Raw genomic sequence first — 22,275 nt, forward strand, 5'->3', positions numbered from 1 at the left:
GTGTGTGTGTGTACGTGGGGCAGCGTCGAGGGGGTGGTTTGCAGCGTGCGCGTGGGGAGGGGGAGGACGCGGGACGTGGCGGGGGGGAGACGATGCTCCGGGCGGGCTGGGGCCCTCCCGCGCGGGCGATGAATTTTCTTCTCCTCGCTGCCTTCGCTCACGCTCTCCCGCTCTCCCCCTCTCTCCCCCTCTTCCCTCTCCTCTCTGCGCTTTGCCACCCCTTCGCTTTAACAGATCCTCCGCCTCCTCCTCCCAGCTCGGTGCCTGGTCCTGGCGCGGCTGCCGAACGGTCCCGCTCGACTCCTTCCGAACTAAATGCCTCTGTGACAGGCTCTCCACCTTCGCCATCTTAGCCCAGCTCAGTTCAGACATGGTAAGTCCTGCCAATAACGTGCGAAAAAAAAAAAAAACGCCGAGAAAGGAGGAAATTAGGAGGGAAAAAAAAAAATAAAGACTGGAGCAGAGGAAGGAAGAAGCCGGAACGGAGCAGCTTTTCGGCGTGTGACATTTAGATGGCGAGCAGTTGCCAGTGCCAGCTGGTTGGTGCATGTGTGTGGGGCGGTGGGCATCGCTGCGGGTCCGCGCGTGTGTACCTGTGCGTGCGTGGAGCGGTCTGACAGCCTAGAAATACCCAGTCCACGGCCGGAGCGGCGGCCCCCGGGCGCTTGGGAAACGCTTTGACCTAAAAACAAACCCCGGCGAAGAACCCTGCTGCATTGAAATGTCACCGGGACCGTAAAATCTGGATCGCTTCCCGGCAGGCGTTTGGACCCCCCCCCCACACACACCCCTTTCCCTGTGCCTTTTTCGCTCCCCGCCAAACCTCGGCCCCCCCCTCGCTGCTGCCCTTCCTTTCCCCCCCGCACCTAGACCTCAGCTGCAGCTCGAGGTGGAGCAGGGGCTGTGGGATATGTTGGGGTTGCTGTTGCTGCTGCAATGATCCTCTTGTTGGCTTGGTGCACACCCCCGTTCCTCCCATTGCTCCTTCCCTGCACTGTGGATTTGAATATGAATGCCGGTAAAAAGCGGTGGTGGTGGTGGTGGTGGTGGTGGTGGTGGTGGTGGTGGTGAAGGTTGTAGTAGTGGTGGTGTTGGTGGGACTAACACAGTCCGGCGTGTTAACTCTTGTGGCTGCCTGCCCTGAATCTTTGCACGTGTCTTACTTGTGAAAAGCTCCCGCTTCCCCGCTCTCCGTGCCACCGTGGTCCTGCAGCTCCTCCGTYTTTCCACCTCTCAGATAGTTCTTGGTGGCTGGTGGGCGAGGAAGCGCACGGTGCTTTTAGGGGGGGTCTCAGCTGGCGTGCGAAAGGCCGGGAAGAGTCGGAAGGGCCCCTGTGAAGTTTTGTGCTGCTCTGTGCAAAAAAAAAAAAAAAAAAAAAGTAGGTGCTGTTTCTCGGACGGAGCTGCTGGAAAAGTGAACGATTCCTAGAAATTATCGCTGTGGAGCTACACTTTGACTCGGGAGTGTGGAGTGGGTGCCAGGGCACCGAAGTTGATGCCAGGGCAGTCGAAAGGGTCTTCGTAGGCTCGTCTCTTTTATCTTTCCGTTTGGTTTGGATTTTTTTTTTTTTTTAATAGTTCATTCCTTTCTGGACAGTTCCCGGGTTTGTGTAGCGAATGCCCTCCCTCCGCTTCTCTCCATCTCTTCTTCTCCATCTGCCTGGGCACTGGGAGTTACTGGGCCCATMCAATTATTTACTAATTATGCCTTGCTTGTTAAACGCTGGCTTAATTCAGCAAAAGGGGAGGGGAAAGGAAGAAAGAAGGGTGAGGGTGGTAAAGGGGGGGGGGATCACATTTTTCCAAGATGAAGGTTTGGTTTATTATTAGAAACACTAATGTATTTGGTCCACTAGTTACCATGGAAACAACATCTGCACTGAAGTGGTTTTAAAGATACAGCGTTGGTTGTGTTTGCCTAGGCCCCGTACAGGCCCAGCCACTAAAACCACTTTGAAACAGGCTGTCGGGTGGCAGCGAGCGCCTGGTAGAGCAGCTCTCGGGGTCCTCTGGAGAGAGGCACCATGCTTTTGATCTCGCCAGACCTGCGGTGACTGAAGGAAGCTTGAGAGTAGGACAGGGAGCAGGTCCCCTTTTTGAAAGGACCCGGAAGGAGATGGCTAAGTTGGCAGGGACATCCCTGCCTCACCTTTTCTTCCAGGCTTCGTTGTTCCTCTGTGTTCCCACCAGGCTGTCTGGGATCTGTATGAAACTCTGTATGAAAACTGCAGACACCCAGCTGGGACAGTGTTTTATTGGAGGGGTTCCCAGTCTTCTTGAGGTGCCTCTGTTGATGTACCAGGCTGAGCTCACCTCCGCCAGCCAGGGCCCATCGCCTGTCTCTCTACAGCGTGCACGTAACCCGCAGCTCAGTGCGTGCACCGCGAGCCTGCGGAGGAGGCAAGGCTGCTTCAGCTGCCGGCAGGGAGGTTTGGCCTTTTAGCCCCAGCTATAGCAACTTAGCCTTTTGACTCCAGAAGTTGTGAAAGCATGATTGATGAGTGAACGTTGTCCCGCACGAGGGTACTCTGTATTTCACATGTATCGTGGCGGGTGACCCTGTCCCACTGAAGTTTAGGGGGATTGCAGAGCTGGCAAAAACAAATTCTGAATTCTGCTGCAGAAATACTTCCAAGGGAAAGCCTGAAATGAGCTATCCCAGGTGTGCAGATGAACTCTTGGTGAAGGCCCACGGCTGATTTTCTTCTAAAGGTGGATAGAGGGCCAGGCACTGTGGGAAGAGAGAAGGGAGTCTTTGGCTTGATTAAAGCAGAAGTTTCTGTAAAGAAGGCCTAAGTCTTTATGTTCAAACAGTGCGTGATGTTATTTAACTAAGCAATTAGAAAAAGAAAAGGTTAATTTTATGTGRCTACATACTACTACTCCTCAGCTTTAGGTGTTTAAAGTCTTACCTGGTAAAGCTGTGTTGATGTAAGCCTTTTATGATCAGTGCAAGTATTTTCACATTTGAGAGTGGACTTGGCTGCAGGAGAATGCAGCTTATATCCCCCAGGCATGTTTTATGATATCTGCAACTAACATCTCAGCTAGTCCTTCAGGTTTAGGTCTAAAATCACCTCCTCCTTTCTCCTTCCGACTCCGCCGATTGCTGTTCGGGTTGCGATTTCAGAACTCATTTTCCCAGCCTAGAGGCTACTCATGAACATAAGAGCAAGTCCTGTGGCCAAGGTGGGAGGAAAGCTGGGGCCTGGCTACTTCCTGAGTTTGCCCCTAAGTACAGCCAAGGGTTTGTGGTGCTGAGTAGCATTTCTCACCCAGGTCCTTTTGGTGCCAGCCTCGGTTTCCTGACCGAGTGTCATTGTAAGGAAGCCTGTGCTGCCTGCCTTCCCCAGAGGTGGCTTCTCATCAGTGTTGGTGTCTGCGGCGGTGACATTTATAGTGTAGTTTTTCATGTGCCTTTGGAGCTCTCAGGACAGGAAGCTCTGTCTGCTTGTGTCATTAATGTTATTTATTGCTAGAAATCTCTCTTCTGGAGTCTTTGGCCCTGGCAGTTTGAAATATATGTAACCCTGGTATAGGCACAGCTTCTTTGCAGTGAAATGGACCTGAAAGGGCTTGTGGGAGATGTGTGGGTCATTGCTGCCCAGGCGGCTGATTCATACTTGCCAAGGACTTGACATCTGTGCATAGGACAGAGTTTCCCAGGCTGAGCCCTTGATGTTGCGCCCGTAGAAGCAAAGGAACAGTTTTCTATTGACTTCAGAGGAACTAGAGGCTGCCACTCATGAAAGTGCTATGTTTGGAATCAGTTTTGGAAACAGGCATTCCCTAAGTGATGATGGCRCTGTTCAGATCCAGCACAAAATCGGGAGTTTGGGCTTGGCCCTGCTTTTTCTCTGTGTCCGAATTCCCTTAGATACTGCCGTTTCTACTAGTCAGCCAAGCCATTCTTAGTCTCTCGCTCTGCTTCAGCAGGAATGATATTTGAATATCATTGAAGACCAAAGACCCTTTAGTGAAGGAAGACAGATAAGGCTTTAGAGGAAGAGGCTCTCTTTTCATTCAGGTGTTATACAGTACCTAGCATAGTAGCACAACGGTACTGACATGCTCTATACTACACCTGCATGATAGTACTAGTAGTAAGGGGAGAGAAGAGGATAAGGACAAAAGGAAATTGCACAGCCRTGCATTTGGACTCTAACTTTGCAAACTGTGGTTAGTCTGATTAAGTGTCTTGTGATGATATTTTAAAAATATTTCTTGGCAGTCCTGGCAATTTCTTAGAGATGGTGAGGAAAGATAGCTGGAGCCTGAGGATTTGCGGGGGAGCCTTTCACTGTTTGGTTGTCTTGTTTGAGTTTGGCTCATGCTGTCTCTTCTGCCTACTAGCTCATGATTGGCCTCTATAAAGTCTACTAAGCTTTAAAGCTTAATTTGTATTGCACTGAGGAGTGTAGTAATKCTGTACACATAGGGACTTTCTGCCCTCTTCTCCCCTCCTTTCGAGCCTCATTCACAGAGGAAAAGCTGATCAGACTAGGGACTCCGAGCTCTGCTCTTATTTCTAGTGCTAGGGAAGATTGAAAGCCTTGCTGGCCAGAACTTGTACGGCTACTGWGTTTGCTTTATCCATACTGAATTTTTGGAATATCTTCCCCAGAGGACTGCATTTACTAACATGCAAACAATTTGCTAAAAGGACTTTGCAGCACCTGTGTATTTTTGTGGGATACATTGTTCGCAAGCAGCAGACCAAACTAGAGGAGCATGCTGACAATGTAGATGAGTGGAAGGAGTGAGCGACCTGTACCCTAAGATATCCCAGGTTGCTGCAGTGCAAAAAGAAGGGCCTTTGTCCATCGTTAGCTCCACGTTTGCGTGAATACGAGGCACCTGTCTGTATTGATATGCTTCCTACCTAAAGGGATAACGTGTTCTCAGCTCCTCTCTCAACTCACAACATTTACTTTTCTTCCTGAAAACATCTAAACATTGTCTGTGCAGCAGAGAAGAAAAAATCCTTTTTACCCTGGGGAAATAACAAAGCACGAATAGTAGACTTTCAGTTTACATCTTGACTAGTTTGGAATGGCTGCTCTAAATAGGCTACAGGAAGGGGATCAACACTCAGGTTTGATGTGATCTTACTGTGTCTTGGAGATCTTCCTTATATAAAGACTATCCTATGTTTTTGGAGTTCTTTCTACTTCAGGGAAAGCACACAGATGCAAGATGGGCTATTTTAAGGTCCCAGAATCTGTTTGTAGAGCCTCAGTCACAGATTGAGTGGATCCAAGTTTTCCAGCAGAATGCTTTTTCTGCTGGAAAATGTTGATTTTATTGAATCAAAATGTTTTGTAAGAATTTAGCAGTTCTGACAACATTTCTGACGGAAAATGATAGCAGTGATTCACTTAGATAAGACTGAAGCACTTTGTTTGGARATTAGCATTTAGCTTTTATATTCTACAATCATTTATCTCATAAAGTTTGGATTTTGGATAAGAATGAAGCATTTTGCATACYTTGACAACAGTCAGTTCTCAAGTTTACAATTGTTTGCAGTTTTCATTAACAAAAATTCAGTGTCTCCTGAAACTTTAACTCTTTGAATCAAAGTTGGACTTTTCTGCTACAGAGAAGTCCTCATTTTTTTCTGGTTTTAATACTTAAGGCCTCAAAGCACTGYCGGCTTCCACAGAGGCTCTAATGAACATTTTATTAGACCAGTGCATCTGGGTGTGTTGGCTAAACCACAGGGCTGAGAGCTGTTCCTGTTCCTGTAAATTAAACTCTGTTTGACCTTGGGCTAATCACTTCATTGCTTTCTGCTTCCGTTTCCGCAGCTGCAGCACCCTTCCAGGTGACATCCCAGGCTGTGKTCATCTGTGTTTGTATGCTGCTCTGAGCCAGAAGGGTTCTACAGGCAGGGCCGAGTGCTGTCATTTCCCTAGCAGAGCATTAGGCACCTCCGCTTGTTCAGTGAGCAGGAGCCATGCCAGGGTGAACACTGCTGAGCTGCAAACATTTGGGATTTTGAGTTGCAAATTTTGTGCAAGCCTCCTGCATTTGTGTATTTGGCACCTCTTCTTGCAATCACCCTATTCTCTCAGGGATGCTGCTGTGTGCAGAGTATCTCTCAGGAAGTGATTGTGTCTCCTGCAGTGGAGTCCTAGGACTGGAAATCTCCTAAAATTTCGTGAGGATTCATATTGCTACCTCTAGATCCTCTGATACAGAAAGAGAGAAATGAGAATGAGAAAGGGAGACTCCAGCTAGATTTCTCCTGTTGTCAAGAGAGCTTTGTGCTGAGTCTCAGGAGGGCTATGATGTGAGTATTGCCTGAGATTTCTGAGGTTTGCCCACCTCCTGCTCCACAGCAGGAGCAACTGCYGTGTTCGCTCAGGCATGCCTTCCCCCTGGGTCTGTGGCAGCCCTTAGGAGCYGGCTGTGATTCTGCAAATCACAGGCTTCCTGCTGGTCTTTCCCCTGCTCAGTGGGGATGCTCCTTTTGCTAAACCCWGTGTCTTGGTAGGCACTGTTAGCATGGAGTGGATGCAGTAAGTACCCAGCTGGGCAGATAGTTTTCCCTTCCTGCTCTCACCTATGATATGATTAGGAGGAAGAAAGGGACAGCAGATGCCCTTGGATGGCTAAACAGGTCAACCCACAATTTAGTTCTACTTAAAAGAATTGCATTGCTTTTCAAATTTGGCCTCTTAACAGAGGGGCTGAATTGTGATCTTACAGTGTCACTTCACTGGAAATCACCTGCTCTGTTAAATGCTTTGTCGTTGCTGACTTGAAGTCTGTCAGTATGTGTTGCCTTGGTATTTGCTAATTCAAAGTGATTTGAGCACTTGGTTGAGAGAAGCACAAATTTACTTTATGTTGTTGATTTTTACTGGAATGTGCTCACTGACTGCTCTGATAGTTTCTTCTCTCTTTTTTTTCCCCTTTTCTTTTTAAATCTACATGGAAAACTGAATCCAAAGTAGGGGATATACTTCTAATGGTTCTGGATTTCAAGCCAGGTTTGAGAGATGTTTAATAGCAATGAGCTGACTGAATCTGGGCTAAACCTRGTCTGTATTTTGAGAGAACCTGGAGTCAGTTTACAGATGATYTATATTGAGTTTACAGAAGAAGAGGGATACTAAAAGACCATGCACTACAGGAGTGGAGCAATGCTGGCTTTGTTATTAAAGAGAGAGATGTGAGTTGGAGATTGACATTCCACCATGCTGTACGCTGTGCACAGTTAACTAAGAGAAAATCCCATTAGGAAAGCAACTGATTGGTGTGCGAAGAACGAACGTAGTTAAGGAATCGGAGAATGGAGTGATAGGAAACCCCTTTCAGTGCTGTGCTTCTAGGAGAGACAACAGTTGAATACATCAAACGAGGACAGGTAGCACACAAGGTAATAATAGAAAGATTTAGCTCAGCATAATAAGCAGTCAGCGCAGCGTCCCACTTCCTTAGCGGCTGCCTGCAGATTCAGCTGTCTGTAGATCCAGCGGGTATCTTGGTAGATATTCACAGCTGAGAGCTTTCTCTGCCGAGTTTCCTCTGGAATGTTGTGGATTCCTTCAGGTCTTTAACTCAACGATGAAACTTCAGGAGGTGCGAATTGCCATACCTCAGGTCTGCAGCTCTCCCGTGTGAGCGAAAGCCAGAGAAATCTGCACAGCACTGGCAGTGACTCTTCTGCAGGCAAATGCTGCATCACTCTGTATCTCTTTATTTGAGGGGAACGTGGGAGAGAAACAGGATCAAGTGCTGGGAGCTTAAAACATTGTGGGATTCACTACTTCAGCATGAGTAATGGTGAGCCACATTCACCCTTTGGTGCAAGGGCAAAACCAGCACTGACATTAACCAGGTGATCCTGGGAGTAATACCAGTGCTGAGGYTAGTCTCTGGTCTTCAGCCTCTGCTGAAATTAAAGACTTATTATGTGCAGCTGGGAAACTGTGTGTCCAGGGTTTGCTAAGGGTCTTGATGCTTATTTTGAGTTTGCAGTGTGTAATGCCTTGCTGCCATGAGGGTAGCTTAGCAAGTGTGACAGCTGCCCTGTTGCCCTGCTATGGCTTATTGCTCTGTTAAAGGAGGTGTGGATTTAAGCCAGGGCACCAGAGTCTTCCCCGTTCCCCTTTCCAGTTTCCTAAGTGCTTGGAAAAGAGCTTTCAGACTCAGACAGAATATGCGGATTTGACACTTGCTCAAGAGCATCCAAGGCCAGAAATGTGAAAGAAGGGAGTGAGCGGTGCCCCTCTGAGAGGCTCTTCTCTGTGTTAAAGCAGGATRGTGGGTACAATGTAGGCACAGGCTGATGTGAGCGTGAGAATGTGCATGTATTTATGTGTGCGGGAGGGGACTGTGTGCTGTAGACGTTTGGCATGATATCTCCACACTAGTGGAGAATGGAGGTGAACTCTGCAAGAGGGTTGGAGTTGTTTCTCAAGGGTAAAAGACTGAGGGGAARGAGGATAATAATCTTCAAATGGGTAGAAGGTAGCTGAGGAAAGGAAGGGAGCAATCGGCTTTCTATGTCTGCTGGGGATTGGATTTAAATTGCAGTGAGAGAGATTTAATTTAGACACAAGGGAAAACATTCCAGCTGCAGGGATAGTTAAGCACTGAGAGCCTCCATCAGTGGAGGCTTTGTAGAGCAGGCTGGGAATGGTTTGTATAACTTTGAGGCAGGCGAATGGGTGAGAAGAGCTCTTCATATCTCTTCCCACCCTGTTATCCGTAATTCTGTATTCTAGATCACCTTTATGTCTGCATCTTGCTAAATAAAGGACATCAGTATGGCAGAGGTTTGGCCTAAACACATTACTGAGGAGCAGAACAGGATGAAGGCTGATGGGGAAGCCTTTATGGATTAGGACACATTTGAAGTCACAAGGATCYTTAGGCTAGGGGGCCAGGACCAACGAAAGGACAGTCCAGCTTGCCTGCCTCCAGTATCCAGCTATAACTGTCAATCTGATTTTATTTTTATTATAAGTTATTTGGACCACGGTGTCACCTGGGAGTCTTAACTGTGGAACAGGACTTCGTCAGCCTACTCAGTGCTGATCAGGCCAAAAAAACAGCCCAGCCCAAAATAGCTTCCAGTTAAAGCACAGGAGAGAAGACAATACATAGATATAGGCTGGTGTAGGAGCACATGTAAACAACGTGAGGGCATTAGTCATCACAAGCTGCAGTAAGTCAGGGCACATCTGCCATTGCCAGGATTTTTTTGTAGGCATTGCAACCAGCAGGGTTTTAAAGAGGAGGCTTGAAGAAAGAGCATGAGATAACTTTCTGGATGTTTTAGGGGAACTTCTCCCAAGGCAGAGGACAGCGTGGGAGATAGCACAAAGGTGCTCATTTGAAAATGGTAACAAGTGGGTGATGAAGGCTGGTTTCATAGGCTCATTGGGGAGGGAGTTAACATGTCAGTGCTAAACGAGATTATTTGCCTTTTCAAAACACTTCAGAGAATAACCAGGCTGTATTTCAAGCCCTAAAGAAAAGGGAGCCAGCTGATCTGTAGAGTGTTCTGCCTGGCTTTCTAGTATCGTTCTGCTCTCATCTCTCTCTTTAGTACTTAAGCCTGGAAAAGCCTTTTAGGTAATTTTGGCAGGCCACTTCACCACTGAGTCCTGTTGTACCCTGCCTAAAGGGTTTAGGTTCAAGGGCTTAGGTTGCCCTTGARTTACCATGCAGTGAGACATGGAAATTAAGTCATTATTATTTTTTTAGCAGCAAATGTCTACTCGTTTAAAACAAAATTGAATTAGTTTCTGAAACAGTTGTACTCTTAATACTTTCACTGTCTATAAATAGCCGAGTGGACAAATGCACGGGCAAGATTTTGATAGTAATGGCATTTTTAAGCAAAAATGGACAATGCACATGGAAAACAAATGTCAGATTTGTAATTATGASTATATGAGCCCCAGACTTCTCTTTAAAAGTCTGGGCTGTCTAAGCAGGAAGCTAACATGATATGGTACATGCTAGTATTAAGTCAAAACTAACTACATGTGAAGCTGACTGCTCAGAAGCTAGMCCTACTAACCGGAAGGATTTATAGAATATATTCAATAAGTCCATGAAAGCAAAATTACTCTGCTCATCTCCCATAAGCAAGGAAATGCTCTAATTTTTCGTGACAGAATGTTCTTTTTCCTCCTTCAAATATGACAATCATGTCAATCATCCCCTAGACGGGGAATATCCTATTACCGGGACCAATTTTAATCTTATTTGTGTCAATGTGGTAGTCTTGTAAATCTAGGGACTGTTACAGTTTTACTTCTCAGTCTCTCAGCTGTGAATAAGATGAGTGTCAGGGCCGGACTCTTATTCCTTTAATGCCACTTTGAGATCACTGTCTCCTATAGAGAAAAACAAGACCAAGGTTCCCTAGTAATCAACTGTGCCTGTACAATTCCGTGTGCTGTGCTGGGTGGGCAGAAACATGCCTGATCACATGGGCACTTCAGTTTGCAGCTAGAATAAAGCTGTCATTATCATCATAACAGCATACAGCATTTGGGGGACGCCCACTGATAAGATCATCTGTTAAATGGCGTAATCTCTAGATTTCTTTTTCAGAGGCGAACTCTAGCCAATGAGGCCCTGAAAGCCTTGGTGGACTGATAATCAGCTGGAGACATAAGCTTTAAGGTTTTTGGTTCGAGTTTAGTCTGGGTCAAAAGCCATGACCAGTGCAGAGGTCTTCAATATTTGAACTTCRGTGTTTTCTAACATGCTCTAGGTGACCCTGCTGAGCRGGRAGGTTGGACTAGATGATCTCCAGAGGTCCCTTCCGACCTTACTGATTCTATGATTCTATGAACTGCGACAGAGGAGAAGCTTCTCCTGGGTCCTAGAGGAAGGGAATTAACAGCTATGTGCATTAATTAAAGGAATGAACTAAGGGAGGATTTAAGAGCTGTTTTAGGGATGRCTTGTGCAGGCTTTGTGCAAGTGTTCATTGCTCATGCTTTGGATGGAGGTTTTTCTTAAGGGCTAGTCTTCAGTGGGCAAGGGTGCTGCTAGGGGAAAGGGAATGCAGGCATTTGTTCTCCATAGTACTAGGCAGTAGAGTGATATGAGCATCTTTGGCAGAAGTCTTCCTCCAGATGTCATGCTTCTGCATGGTCTCAGATGTTCCCTCACTCCTCGATCTGGTCTTTCTCAAGGGCAGGATGCACAGATACAGGGAAAGTGTTACCCTGTCTGTAGGGAGAGCGTCGGTCTGGCGTTGCTCACCAACACAACACTCAACAGAGTAAAACAAACAGCGAGCTGTTTTGGAATAATTTGGTGAAATGCTGTCACCTGGCATGGAACCAAGTCACTGCTTAAATCAGGATAAACACAGTCTGGATTCCCCCCTCATTTTCCATTCCTAGTCTGCCATGGCTTTTTTTTTTTTAATTTTGTAGAAGTCTTACCACATTGTGCTGCAAAATGCTGAGCGCCGCTGCTATCAAGTTAGTAAAGCTGAGGGCACGCATTATGAAACCAAGCCAAGATGGTTAGCACAAGCACTGGCATGCCAATTAATTACCTGCTTTGACTTGGTCATCCTGTGTAGTAGAGAGAAGGGACAGTCCCACGTACTAAGAAATGCTAAAGGAAGCTCATTTTTAATGTAGTTAGACTCACAGCATGTATCTGTACTGTTATATGTGCAGTGTCCTGCATGTCCTGTGGTTATCTACAGTGTTTAATTTTTATAATGCTCCGGCTCTGTCTTAACTTGTGCTAGTTATGCTCAGGTATGGTCCAGGGAATGATGTGATCCGTGGATGTTCCACTAGGCAGGACAAGAGCACTTTGTATTGAACTGTGAATTTGTATGAACATTGGCTATATCGTATCACTTCATCTCAGGGCCACAGAATGGGTTCTGAACAATTTTATTTTCTAGAATAGACATAGCAAGATGGAGCTTTGCCACTAATCACAGGACATGTAACAATGCTGTTAACAATGCTGTTGATTAAGGTCCACTTTGGCCTCAGCCATATCTGAAGAAAAGAGAGCATACCCAGAGAGGGATAGGACATTTTGATTATTATCAGCTTTGTTTTGGAAAATGGTTCTATTTTCTCTGTAAAATATGCTTTAAAGGGAAAGACTGGAACARAAATTCTTACAGTATATGTAAAAGCAAGGATATAAAAAAAATATATATTCCAGCTGGCCAGCTAACAAACAGTTAAGCCAAAAACTCACCCCTCTCTACTTCCACATTTTAATATTGCACAACAGAGAATGTGRTACTAGTGCTTGATTGTCCTGATATAGCCCTAGGAATCCCCTAAAGCATTTACAAATATCAAGAGATCTAAGCTGAATTAAGCTCTGGAAGAGAGAGAAAGTGGTATTATTCTATTGGTATTATTCTATTCCATTTCCAAGGGGTCAAAGTAAGCCCCAGAGAATTTAAGACCAGTGTTTTCAATTTAAAGTAGATGGGTTCAGTGGGCTTTGAAAAGATTGGCCTAAAAGACAGAGCCACACGTATAAAATTGACCTGTGGGCAAGCGGGGAATAGGCCCCATCGTTCCTCGCTTGCAATCCCTGTGTTCAGCACTCTGGCACAGCGGTTCGCAAAACATGGTTTACGCAGGGATACAAAGTGACTCACAGCTATTTGGCAGGCTCATATTGAACAGTGATTTCAATAGTTCTGCCAGGCAAAATGTCATGGGAAAAGTGGGGAGGGGTGCTAGCACATAATGTATTTTAAGCAATGACAGTGGGCTATTAACTGAAAATGTTTGGGAACAGATAGCTGGGGAAGAGAAGAATGGTCCTAGGAATTAATGCAGCCCCARTCTAGCTTTCCTTGATGTCAAAACTACACGTGGAGACCCTAGGATTACAGTCTGGTGGTTCAGAGACAGGTACGGAGCTGATTGTCRTGTTGGCAACCGGCAGGTAGAGAATGAACACTCTGTTCCTCCTTTCAACTCCTGTAATTCTCAGCTAGCCAGAAGGAAATCCTCCTGACAATTCTTATTAATGAACAGCTACGTGACCACTCCTCAGCCTTGAGAGCGTCATCAAAGCTGTTTACTKAACGCAGATTGCTATGTTGTGTCTCAATATAAGGTGAAGAGTTAGCAATTGTTTATAAATTGTGGCACGTTAAGATGTCTCTCTGGGTGATTTCGGTGTGCTGTAATTACATGAAATTGCCTGTTTGACTGGGCAAATTATATAAAAGGGACCCTCAGCTCCACAAGTATATTTCCAATAATGGGTGACTATTAGCCTATAGTTAGGGTACAAAGGAAACATAMGGAGGTAATAATCCTTTGAACCTGCCTTGAAATGGCATTGGTTGAGCTGAGGAGGATGTCGTTGGCTCCAGAAAGAGGTTGCAAAGAGATTATTTATTAATGACACTGCTAATGAATTTTCATCCAAAGATCTCAAAGCACTTCTCAGAGGATGGAAATGYCCTGGTGCTTCTTCACTTCCCCTGCTTTAAGCTGAGTGGACACAGCAGTGCTTCTGATAATGGTGRCCTGCAGGTTCCAGCCTGAAGCCTTTCAGCTGTAGCCTGATCTTGCCTTCACTAAATCTATGCCTCTGCCGGTGTTGTCCACCCCTTGCTTATGTTCTGCTTTTCCTCTCTCCCCTCCCCCTATAAGATGTGTGTCTGTGGATTCTCTCCTCTGGTAGCATAGGTTGAAATGTCTGTGGGGCTGCAACAGGTCCACGGTACTTAAGTAGTGCAAGGGATGCCTCTTCCAGGAGTGAAAACTGAGCTTTCCCTTTAGGTGCTCCATCTGTATCTAGAATTTCACTGTGGGCCTTAGCAACTGGTATGCCCAATTGTGACATTAGGATATCAGTCCTAATTTCACTGAAAACTGAGTGATGTTCAAAATAGTGAGGGGATGAAAACAGCCCTTACTTATCTAACAGATCTGCTCTCTGCATGTGTACCTGCCTCACATCTGCTCATTCTGCTGGCAAATCCAAGGCTTTGCTCCTATTAGCTCTGCAGAGTCCTCAGAGGCGGACGCGTGCATCAGCAGCAATACTGTTAGCTAAGGTGTGCCCTAAAAAGCCTGATTCTCACTCAAATGAAGGTTTCATAGCTTTGTTCAGGTGTTATCAAAGGCCCTGAAAGACACTGTACATGGCTCTAGAAGAAAAACCTGGATTGTATCCCCTTTGGGGCAGCTGCTGTCCTTTTTGTTCAGTGGTTGTATTCAGGTGGAGTTCATGGCTAGTGCTGCACTGCACCACTGCAATATGTATGTATAAATATACGTATATATGTAATGTGAAGGCGATTGTTCAGAAGTGGAGCCTTAAAGTGAGAATGAATTAAGACTCAGRCAAAAGGAATCAATTAGAAGGGAGCCTAAAACAGTTACTCTCCAACAGCTGAGCTTCTTCAACTGACCATGTGAAACTTAAAGACAGCACCAGCTGTAGTATAGCAGATATCAAAACAGTGAATGAAAGTTTCCTTTTGACTTGCAGCTGATGTGGGCTGAAAGCATATATGTGAACAATGCTCAGCTGATGGGCTGTAGCTGGAAAAAGTACTATAAATGCGTTGCGTTGAAATCTTGCACTTAGATTTATGCCTGCTTTTTGTTGCCTTTACACTGCTAAGTTTTTTTCAAAGGGCTTGAGCCTGAATGAAAAATCCAGAATCTAACCAAATGGGGATAAAAAGTGTTCAGGAGATTTTTGGCAGATGAGGAGAGCACATCTACTTCATAGTCATTCAGTGCTTCTGGGTCATTTTCTTACAAAATGGATATATATTCCTTTGTTGACAAAGTGTTTACTTTTCTGAGTAGTAATGTAAGCATTATTTTCCAGCAATTTTAACAGCTCTTTACTGGCTTTCTGCTTTGAAAAGAGTTCTCCAACCAGGAACAAAATCAATACAACATGGCTTAAGAAACTGTTTAAGAGCTGTGAATAGCCTTTMGTCCAATGGCACAGTAAAAACAAATGTTTCTGAGTAATTCTTGAAATAAAATGTATCCATCTGATCTAACTRTTTTTCAGAATAGTAGAATAAGTCTTACTACTTTGAACTTATGATCTGTAAGGAGAGGTGAAGGGAGCTGGGCATATGTAATGTCACAGAGAAGAGGTTAAGGGACAATCTAATCACAGCCTGTAAGTACCTGAAGGGCAGTCACAAAGACGATAGAACCAAACGCTCTACTAGTATGAGATGATATAATAGGAGACAACAGTCACAAGCTGTAGCTTTCAAGGTTCCTGTGGGACATCATTAACATAAACTTTTTTTCACCAGGTGAATAGTGCGGCCCTGGAACAGTCTCCAGAGGGATAGAGGTGTCTGTCTTTGGGGTTTTCAAGAGTCATCCAGTCAAAGCCATGGCTCACCTTATCTAATGTACATACATGATAGTTCTGCTCCAAGCAATAAGCTGATTTAGAGACCTCCAGATACCCCTTCCAACCAACATTTCATGAGTATTTTCATTTCCAATATGCAAGGAGTCAGGCTCAAGGCAACCATTCTGAATAACAAACATATCTGAGAAAAAGAACAAAGCCAAGCACCTCAAAATCCAAATCTATGTGTCTGTATTTATTTGGGAGTAAAACAGTTTAATGTTTCAGTGAATTTATGAGTATGATGTTGAACCTGTAATAGGTTTGCTCAGCATTTCTGAGTACTGAGGATGGAAAAAGCAGAAAGARCAGCTTGATTGTAAGGTGTTAGGCAACTGTGTGGTGTTAAGAAATACCATTTTCTGACTTTGTTCTAATTGGAGCTTGTTTGACCCTGGAGCCAGAGCAGGGTAATGGAAGAAGCATGACTCAAATGAAGTCAATTTTCACAGTGTTGTACGGAAACTAAGAAGRAAAGAGCGAAATACAGAGCATGTGAAGAGGGAAGAGCTGGAAAGACATTAAGAGCAAGAATAAAAAGGCAAAATATGTTGTGAATAGTGGCCAGAGAAATAAAAGAAAAAATGGAGAAAGGAAGAGAGGGGACATAGAAGCCAAGAATAAGATGAAGGCAAAGGGCAATAAAGAAGAGGAGTGTCCTTCTGCCCTGGTAGTCAGAGAGATGAGGTAGTAGGACAGCAAGCAGCCTCAGGCAGTAGCATTCATTATTTCCATCCTAGCTGATGTCATTGATTGCTTCCCTCCTCCCTTGTCACGCTTGGTGACAGATTTGCAGGACTTGCGACTCAGAAAGACCTGTTCTTCTTCTGCCTTGCCCAAGCGAAGGTCTTCTTTCCAGTGCTGCAGGGACGTAGCTGCGTCGTCATTTCAGGATGCTTCCAGACAGCACCCATCAACAGCCACTGGGAAGTGTTGAGAGGCAGGGCAGAGTCTGGGCCACTTGGGACCATCTCCACCAGAGTGGAGACCCTTTTTCTAGCCTGTCCTTTGGCAACAGCCAATTTGTTCCTCAGCAGTGGTGTGGGGAAACTCCCATAGGACTGCTCTCTCATCTCTTGGTAGAGTGCCTTGCTGTCGTTCTGTTAATATTACTATTTCTTTTTAAAATAACCTTTCTTCTTCCTCTCTTTCTTCTCCAAGGAAATTTTCCTTGCAAGGTGCAAATCCTACAGCGTGCAACCATCTTCTCTCAGGGAGTTTAATTAGTCAAACGAAATAAAACAAATGATGCTTCTTTTGCCAAAGGGAAAAGGTGGAGGTGGGTTATGGGAAGAAGGGAAGGACAAAGAAACTTCCTAACAAAGAAAGCAAGTAGAATCCTAACCTTTATGGGCCTAATCCTTTAGGGCCTCCTATTCCCATAGCAATGATCTTGTACTCTTATTGCAGTCAGTGGTTTTTATAGTTATCCACCCTCATGATGCCAACAGAAACCCTATCTGGACTGGACCAACTATTTGTTCTCTGCAGGGAGAAGTGGTGGTTTTCATTGTGTTTCCTCAGCTACTAGTCACAGATTTTGTGAAAGTACGGCTGGAGGATAAAGGAGGGAGGTACAGATCAGTTTTTCTGAGGAAATGGCTGCAGATAGGTATTAACTACTACCTGTCGATCTCACTTTCCAGTTGATGGATTGATGTTTTGTGTACAGCCTGGCTAGCCAGCARTTGATCCGGGAACAGTCCAGTGCATCCAACCTCTGGCTTAACTAATGGAGGATTTAGAAGAGGGTTGTGGCTAATGTAGGAAAGGGGATAGGGGAGAGGGYAAAAGAATTTGAGGCAGTGTTGGAGGTAGGAGAGAGATTAGAGAGGATATGGAGGGACGGGGAGAAGGTGTTACTATGTTGGGAATATAGAGATGCAGCTTACTCATCTACTGAAATCCAAACTCTGTTTCTTCAGTTACTCTCGGATCRTTTAGAACTGAGTTATATTTGTTTTTTTTCTTGCTTTAATGGAGCTCCTTCCCCACTTTTATCCAGTTACCCATGAACAGTCATGAAATGAGACCTACTTAAATCAAATGTCACAATCTGCTCATCCCAGGCCACCATTTGCCTGTTTGTGATGTGAACTCATATTGCCCAAGGTGGGGAGCAGTGAGAGAAAAAGGGTTGGARTAAGTTTGGAGCGAATGAGCAGGGAGCAATTCATATCTAAGGAGCTTGTGCTTCCCAATGAGTTTATCACAAACCTACATGTCTGAAGTGGGATTCACGTTCTACAGGGGAGAAATAAAGCGTAGGAGACAAGGGAGAAATCTGGCTTCATGTAGAAGACTGCATCCATTTCTGCCATTTGCCATGCTAGTGTCTGACTAAATTAGAGATTTCTGTTCCCAGAAGAAGACTCACTCTATCCTCATTTCGCATTGTAAGCAGAAGGATGCAACATTTCAATGCTCAGAACATCTGGAATGTGTACAACTTCCATTTTTTCATGGAAGATGTACTGAAATGTTGATATTTTCTTCGATTTTTTTTCTTTGTGTTTACCTACTTCCTGAAAAACTGCTTCTGATCTTCCACAAATATTTGGCAGAAATAAATGCTTGAGGCAGGAGTGGAATCACATGAGTTGATGTTAAAAATTGCAGTGATCCAAGTCTCCATAGAAGTTGAGAGTAAGAACCAATGTGCGAGCTGAAACATTTTCCCAGAACATTTCAGGAAATTGTAGGTGAGATGCAGGTCGTGGCTGGATTGGTGAGGCTCAGTGCTGTTTTTCTGTTCTTGTTCTTGCTCTTCTGCACAAATGCTGAAAGTTAAAAGAGTTAAAATATTGCCTGAAATCGAGTCTCATTACTTCAACAAGTTGAATTAGACTCATAATCCAGAACCTTGGTGCATATCTCTGGTGGTGGGATCAACCAGCTTCCTATTCCACAGAGCCAGCTCAAGGAAGTTGTATAGGTCTGTTTAGATAATGATGTGTTAGAGCCGATATGGTCAGTAGTGAGGGGACATCACACAGAGAGACCACCACACCAAAATATTGCTTGGCTTCCAGCATGCAGCTGATTTATATCCAGTTAGCTCAGAGTAAAGAACCCCGTATCTGCCAATATTCCTCTGGATATATATCCCCTGTTGGGTATTCATGCCTTTGAATGCATCACTAAATTTTGTCTCAGATCATTTAAGCTCTTGGGCCAACCTTTCCAATAGCTCCTGTGGGGTTCACTGMAGCAGTATTGTGAAAGTTGTGTTCTTCATTAATTCCCCCAATGAGATTCAAAATGTGAGAGGTGTCCTTGGTTAAAACATGTAAGGAAGGAAGATGTTCCCAAACCTTCTCAAACTTCAGAGACAGTTCAGCTCAAATCCCATGATATCAGGACTAGTGTCTTTTTTTTGTGGTGGGCACTATGGAATAAACCTCTGCTGATGGTGGGCCTTGGTTATCAAATACTTTGCAATACACGCATRCTTGCTTGCCCGTGTGAAACTGGCCAGATGCCATGTAAGCATAGTGCTGAGCCTTGCCTGATATATTGTGTTTCGCAGAAGGCTTAGTAGCCTGGAACAGAGCTGCAGTAGCCTCAGCTTTATGACTTCCTGATGACTGGAGGTTCAGGTTGAACAACCTCGTCTCTGCCAACAAAATATTATAGCCAAGTGCTTAAAGGACTGCCTGTTCCATTCCCAAATTCATGCATAATTGCATTCTTTTTCTCTATGCCAAGCCCTTGCTATGTCAGAAACTATCTCATCTCCATAGCTCTAGCAATAGGTGTTGATATTGCGCCAATCTAGTAACAACCTTGACTGTGCTCCCACACCTTTGCATGCTGCATAATCACTCTAAATAGAAGGTTCTCTTATGTCTCCTGCTTCTCTGTGTTCATGCCAGCAGTTTTCATTGACGTGGAAAAGAGAAACATGCTGGATACAAAGCCTGCAGCAGAGAAAACCAACTGGGCCCCAGATACTCTCTTAAACTAAGAGAAGGGGGAATTTAGCCTTCAGCAATGAAGAGACCTAGATTAGGAGGGGAGTAGTTGATCTTGACATTGCAAAAGCTGATGACCAGCAAATGAGCAACCTTTCCACAACCACAAATATTCCTCTCAGGGCCCTGCGTCTGAATAAACACCCTATGCAGTAGTGAAAGAGTGATGAAGTGATGAACTGAGAGTGGTGAAGTGATGGATGGTATGACTGAATGCTGGGTTCCTGAGGAGGATGTTTATACATTTTTTTTTCTTTACTTGCTTCATCTCCTCCCTACCAGATGGATGTTTGTAGTCAGTGGAAGATTTTCACCTTCTTTTCATCCTCCAAGCTTCAGTGACAGCCATTCCCAGAAGAGCTCATTTGTAATTGTTCTAGTGTGGGCACTGCCTTCTGTGATTATCTCATTAATTATCTCAGAAGTTTCACACTGAGTATGAAGGGTCTGATCTTCCTCATGCAACCTGTACTTTTTACACACCTGTCTTGCCATGAATATCACTGTTGTTACCTCAGACTTAACACTGATGTGTACCAGAACAGAATCAGGACAAAAGAAAGGCTGGGTCAACTGGAAATATATTCTGGTCTTATATTTTCTTTATTTATATATTCACTGTGATGTGAAGGTCAGGTGAGTTGACACACAATTAGGAGGAAAGTCATTGCCCTGAAATTGGACTGGTAGCATTTGCTGAGCATCTTTTTTTAATATCTTATTTTCTTTCTTTCAGAACATGGAAAAGGTGCTGGTCCCTTCTGTCACGTTAATTGTAGGCTGTGGAGTATCTTCGCTGACACTTTTGCTGTTGATTATCATTTATGTCTCTGTTTGGAGGTATGACATTCATTCTTCTCTTTTCTTGTTGGGAAAAGCAACTGTCTCTTGATATAGTTGAATCYTGCAGGTTTTGTTTTCCTCTTTCAGGTGCCTGGTGCTTGAGGACTAACTGTTTTGTAATGAATGGGTACTACAGAAAACCATCATGGTGGTTTAGTTGGCATTATCCTTTCCTTTTAGTGCCAGAGAAATTAGTACAGTGAAATTCRTGCCTTGACCCCTTGTAGTCACATTGTTCCATTTTCAAAAGCTGCATGCTGTTTTAGATGCCTTCGTATACCCCAGGAAACCTTGTTCTCGGAGAGGTGGACATTCATTGCCTTCTGAAAGACAGGTTGCTTTAAGGTGTTCCATGTTGGATCTCTGATAAAATCGAAGGATGTAGGATTCTTTGTGAAAACATCTGGCCTGAAGAACTGACAACACTTTTCTGGAGCTTAAGGATGTTAAACCTCATGGTCTAACTAACTCTCAAATTACTTAGCTACATTCTGCCTTTAGCTTCAAATGCATATGGGATTCTTCACTGCTTCCTRTTGCAGAGAGTTCCTGTGTCCCTGCAAGCAGATGTCAGGTACAACCTTGTGAATAGCTGCATAATTTGAAGAGGCTGCAGTGATTTCTTAGCAAAGTTTGTTTAAACCAGTTTACATCAGCCCAAGTCCTTTTTAGTGGACTGTACAAGCACGGAAAATCACGGGTGTTTATGGGATTCTCCCTCTGTACTGCTTTAAACAAGGCTTGAGTTTGCGCTGCAGAGACCTGTGCCTTTCCTAAACCTATGACAAACATACTGAGAGCTTCATGACTCCAGGCTAAACAAAACAAAGCAAATCAGAACTAGGTGAATTACTGTGAAATTGAAATGCAATGGCTACAGAGAATATACTTTTAGGAATTTGTTGGTGACCCTTCTGTGAGATCAGTCTGAGGCTCTCATTTTGCCAGGTTTTTCTTCTTAGTAGGGAGGAAAGAGTAAGTTCAGTTCTGAGTTGTGAATCAAGATCACTTTTCCTACCATTTGATGGAGCTAGAAAAATAAAAATAGAAGACAACTAAGCAAAAATGCATCTTTTTGTTGATGCTCTGAGTCTGCATAGTAGCTGATTAATTATAGCAAGTGCTCTGAGCTGAGGACTAGTTAGAATAACATTTAGTTCAAACTCAAGTTTTTCTGCATCAGTGGTGTCACTGAGTCTACTTAAGTCCTTTTCCTTTCCTGATTTTCTTCAGACAGAGTAGGCATTTTTGTTGGGATGGTGACTTTCGGTTCCACTGGCATCAGGATCAAGTGGAAACTTAGGAGAGAGGAGTGAGAAACATAGTCTGCTGGTCATCTGTTATAGCCATATACTCACTTTCATATCAGGAGCATGTTCAGAATCAGAAAACTTAGGCTCAGAAATTAGATTGATTCAGGTATCTGCATTGTGTTTGGAGAATGTTGGAGTAGTTTGGAATAACATGATGTATTACATTTTTTTTTAGAACTATGTCCCTCAATATTTATTATTATTGAGGACACGGAAGTTAACTACTCTCTCTGTTTAAAAATATACCCTTTTTAGCTCCCAATTCCAGCCATTGGCTAATGTTTATGGCCCAAAATTACCTGAGGCAAGTTCAACATGAATAAGAGAGCACATTTATGGCAGGCTTGAATGGGAATTTCTAAGCTAGGCCAGCTATGGACTTGTATTTCCAAGTGATCCTGAGCCAGATATATCTTGATTAAAGAGTTCTCTGTCCTACGAAGTATTTTTTTATGTGAATATTTACATAAAATATGTAAATCTCTGGACTTCCTCTTTGGTGGGCTGAGTAAGTTTCATTTTTTATGTGTAAATCATGTTTTCTAAACTTCACAGCATTCCCGTGGATGAACCCTGAGCACTCTCCAGAGTGTGTGCCCTTTTTATCTTAGGCATAGCTGCTGGACATGAAAGTGCTATCCTATTAATGATCTCAGAAACATCATATTGAAGTTAATGTTATCTCTTGGCTTCTACTTGGTTTTGCCCTTTATGTTATACAATCTATCCGTTCTTGTAGCTAGAGACAGACATCTGGAGGA

At 44.2% G+C, this 22,275-nt stretch overlaps 1 protein-coding gene across 2 annotated transcripts in view; it reads left to right on the plus strand.

Annotated features, from left to right (window-relative positions):
- The window catches only part of ADGRB1 (adhesion G protein-coupled receptor B1), a 201,995-nt gene that overhangs the window by 113,026 nt on the left and 66,694 nt on the right, over positions 1 to 22,275 (plus strand). For both annotated transcript variants that reach the window (XM_085298728.1, XM_085298729.1), the window contains exons 17-18: positions 235 to 373; positions 20,095 to 20,198. In XM_085298728.1, coding sequence (XP_085154854.1) covers positions 235 to 373; positions 20,095 to 20,198 — 243 coding nt within the window. The remainder of the gene's footprint in view (positions 1 to 234; positions 374 to 20,094; positions 20,199 to 22,275) is intronic.

The sequence above is a fragment of the Rhea americana genome, unplaced genomic scaffold, assembly GCF_003343005.1.
Source record: "Rhea americana isolate MKP2758 unplaced genomic scaffold, rheAme1 scaffold_140, whole genome shotgun sequence".
NCBI classification, from domain to species: Eukaryota; Metazoa; Chordata; class Aves; order Rheiformes; family Rheidae; genus Rhea; species Rhea americana.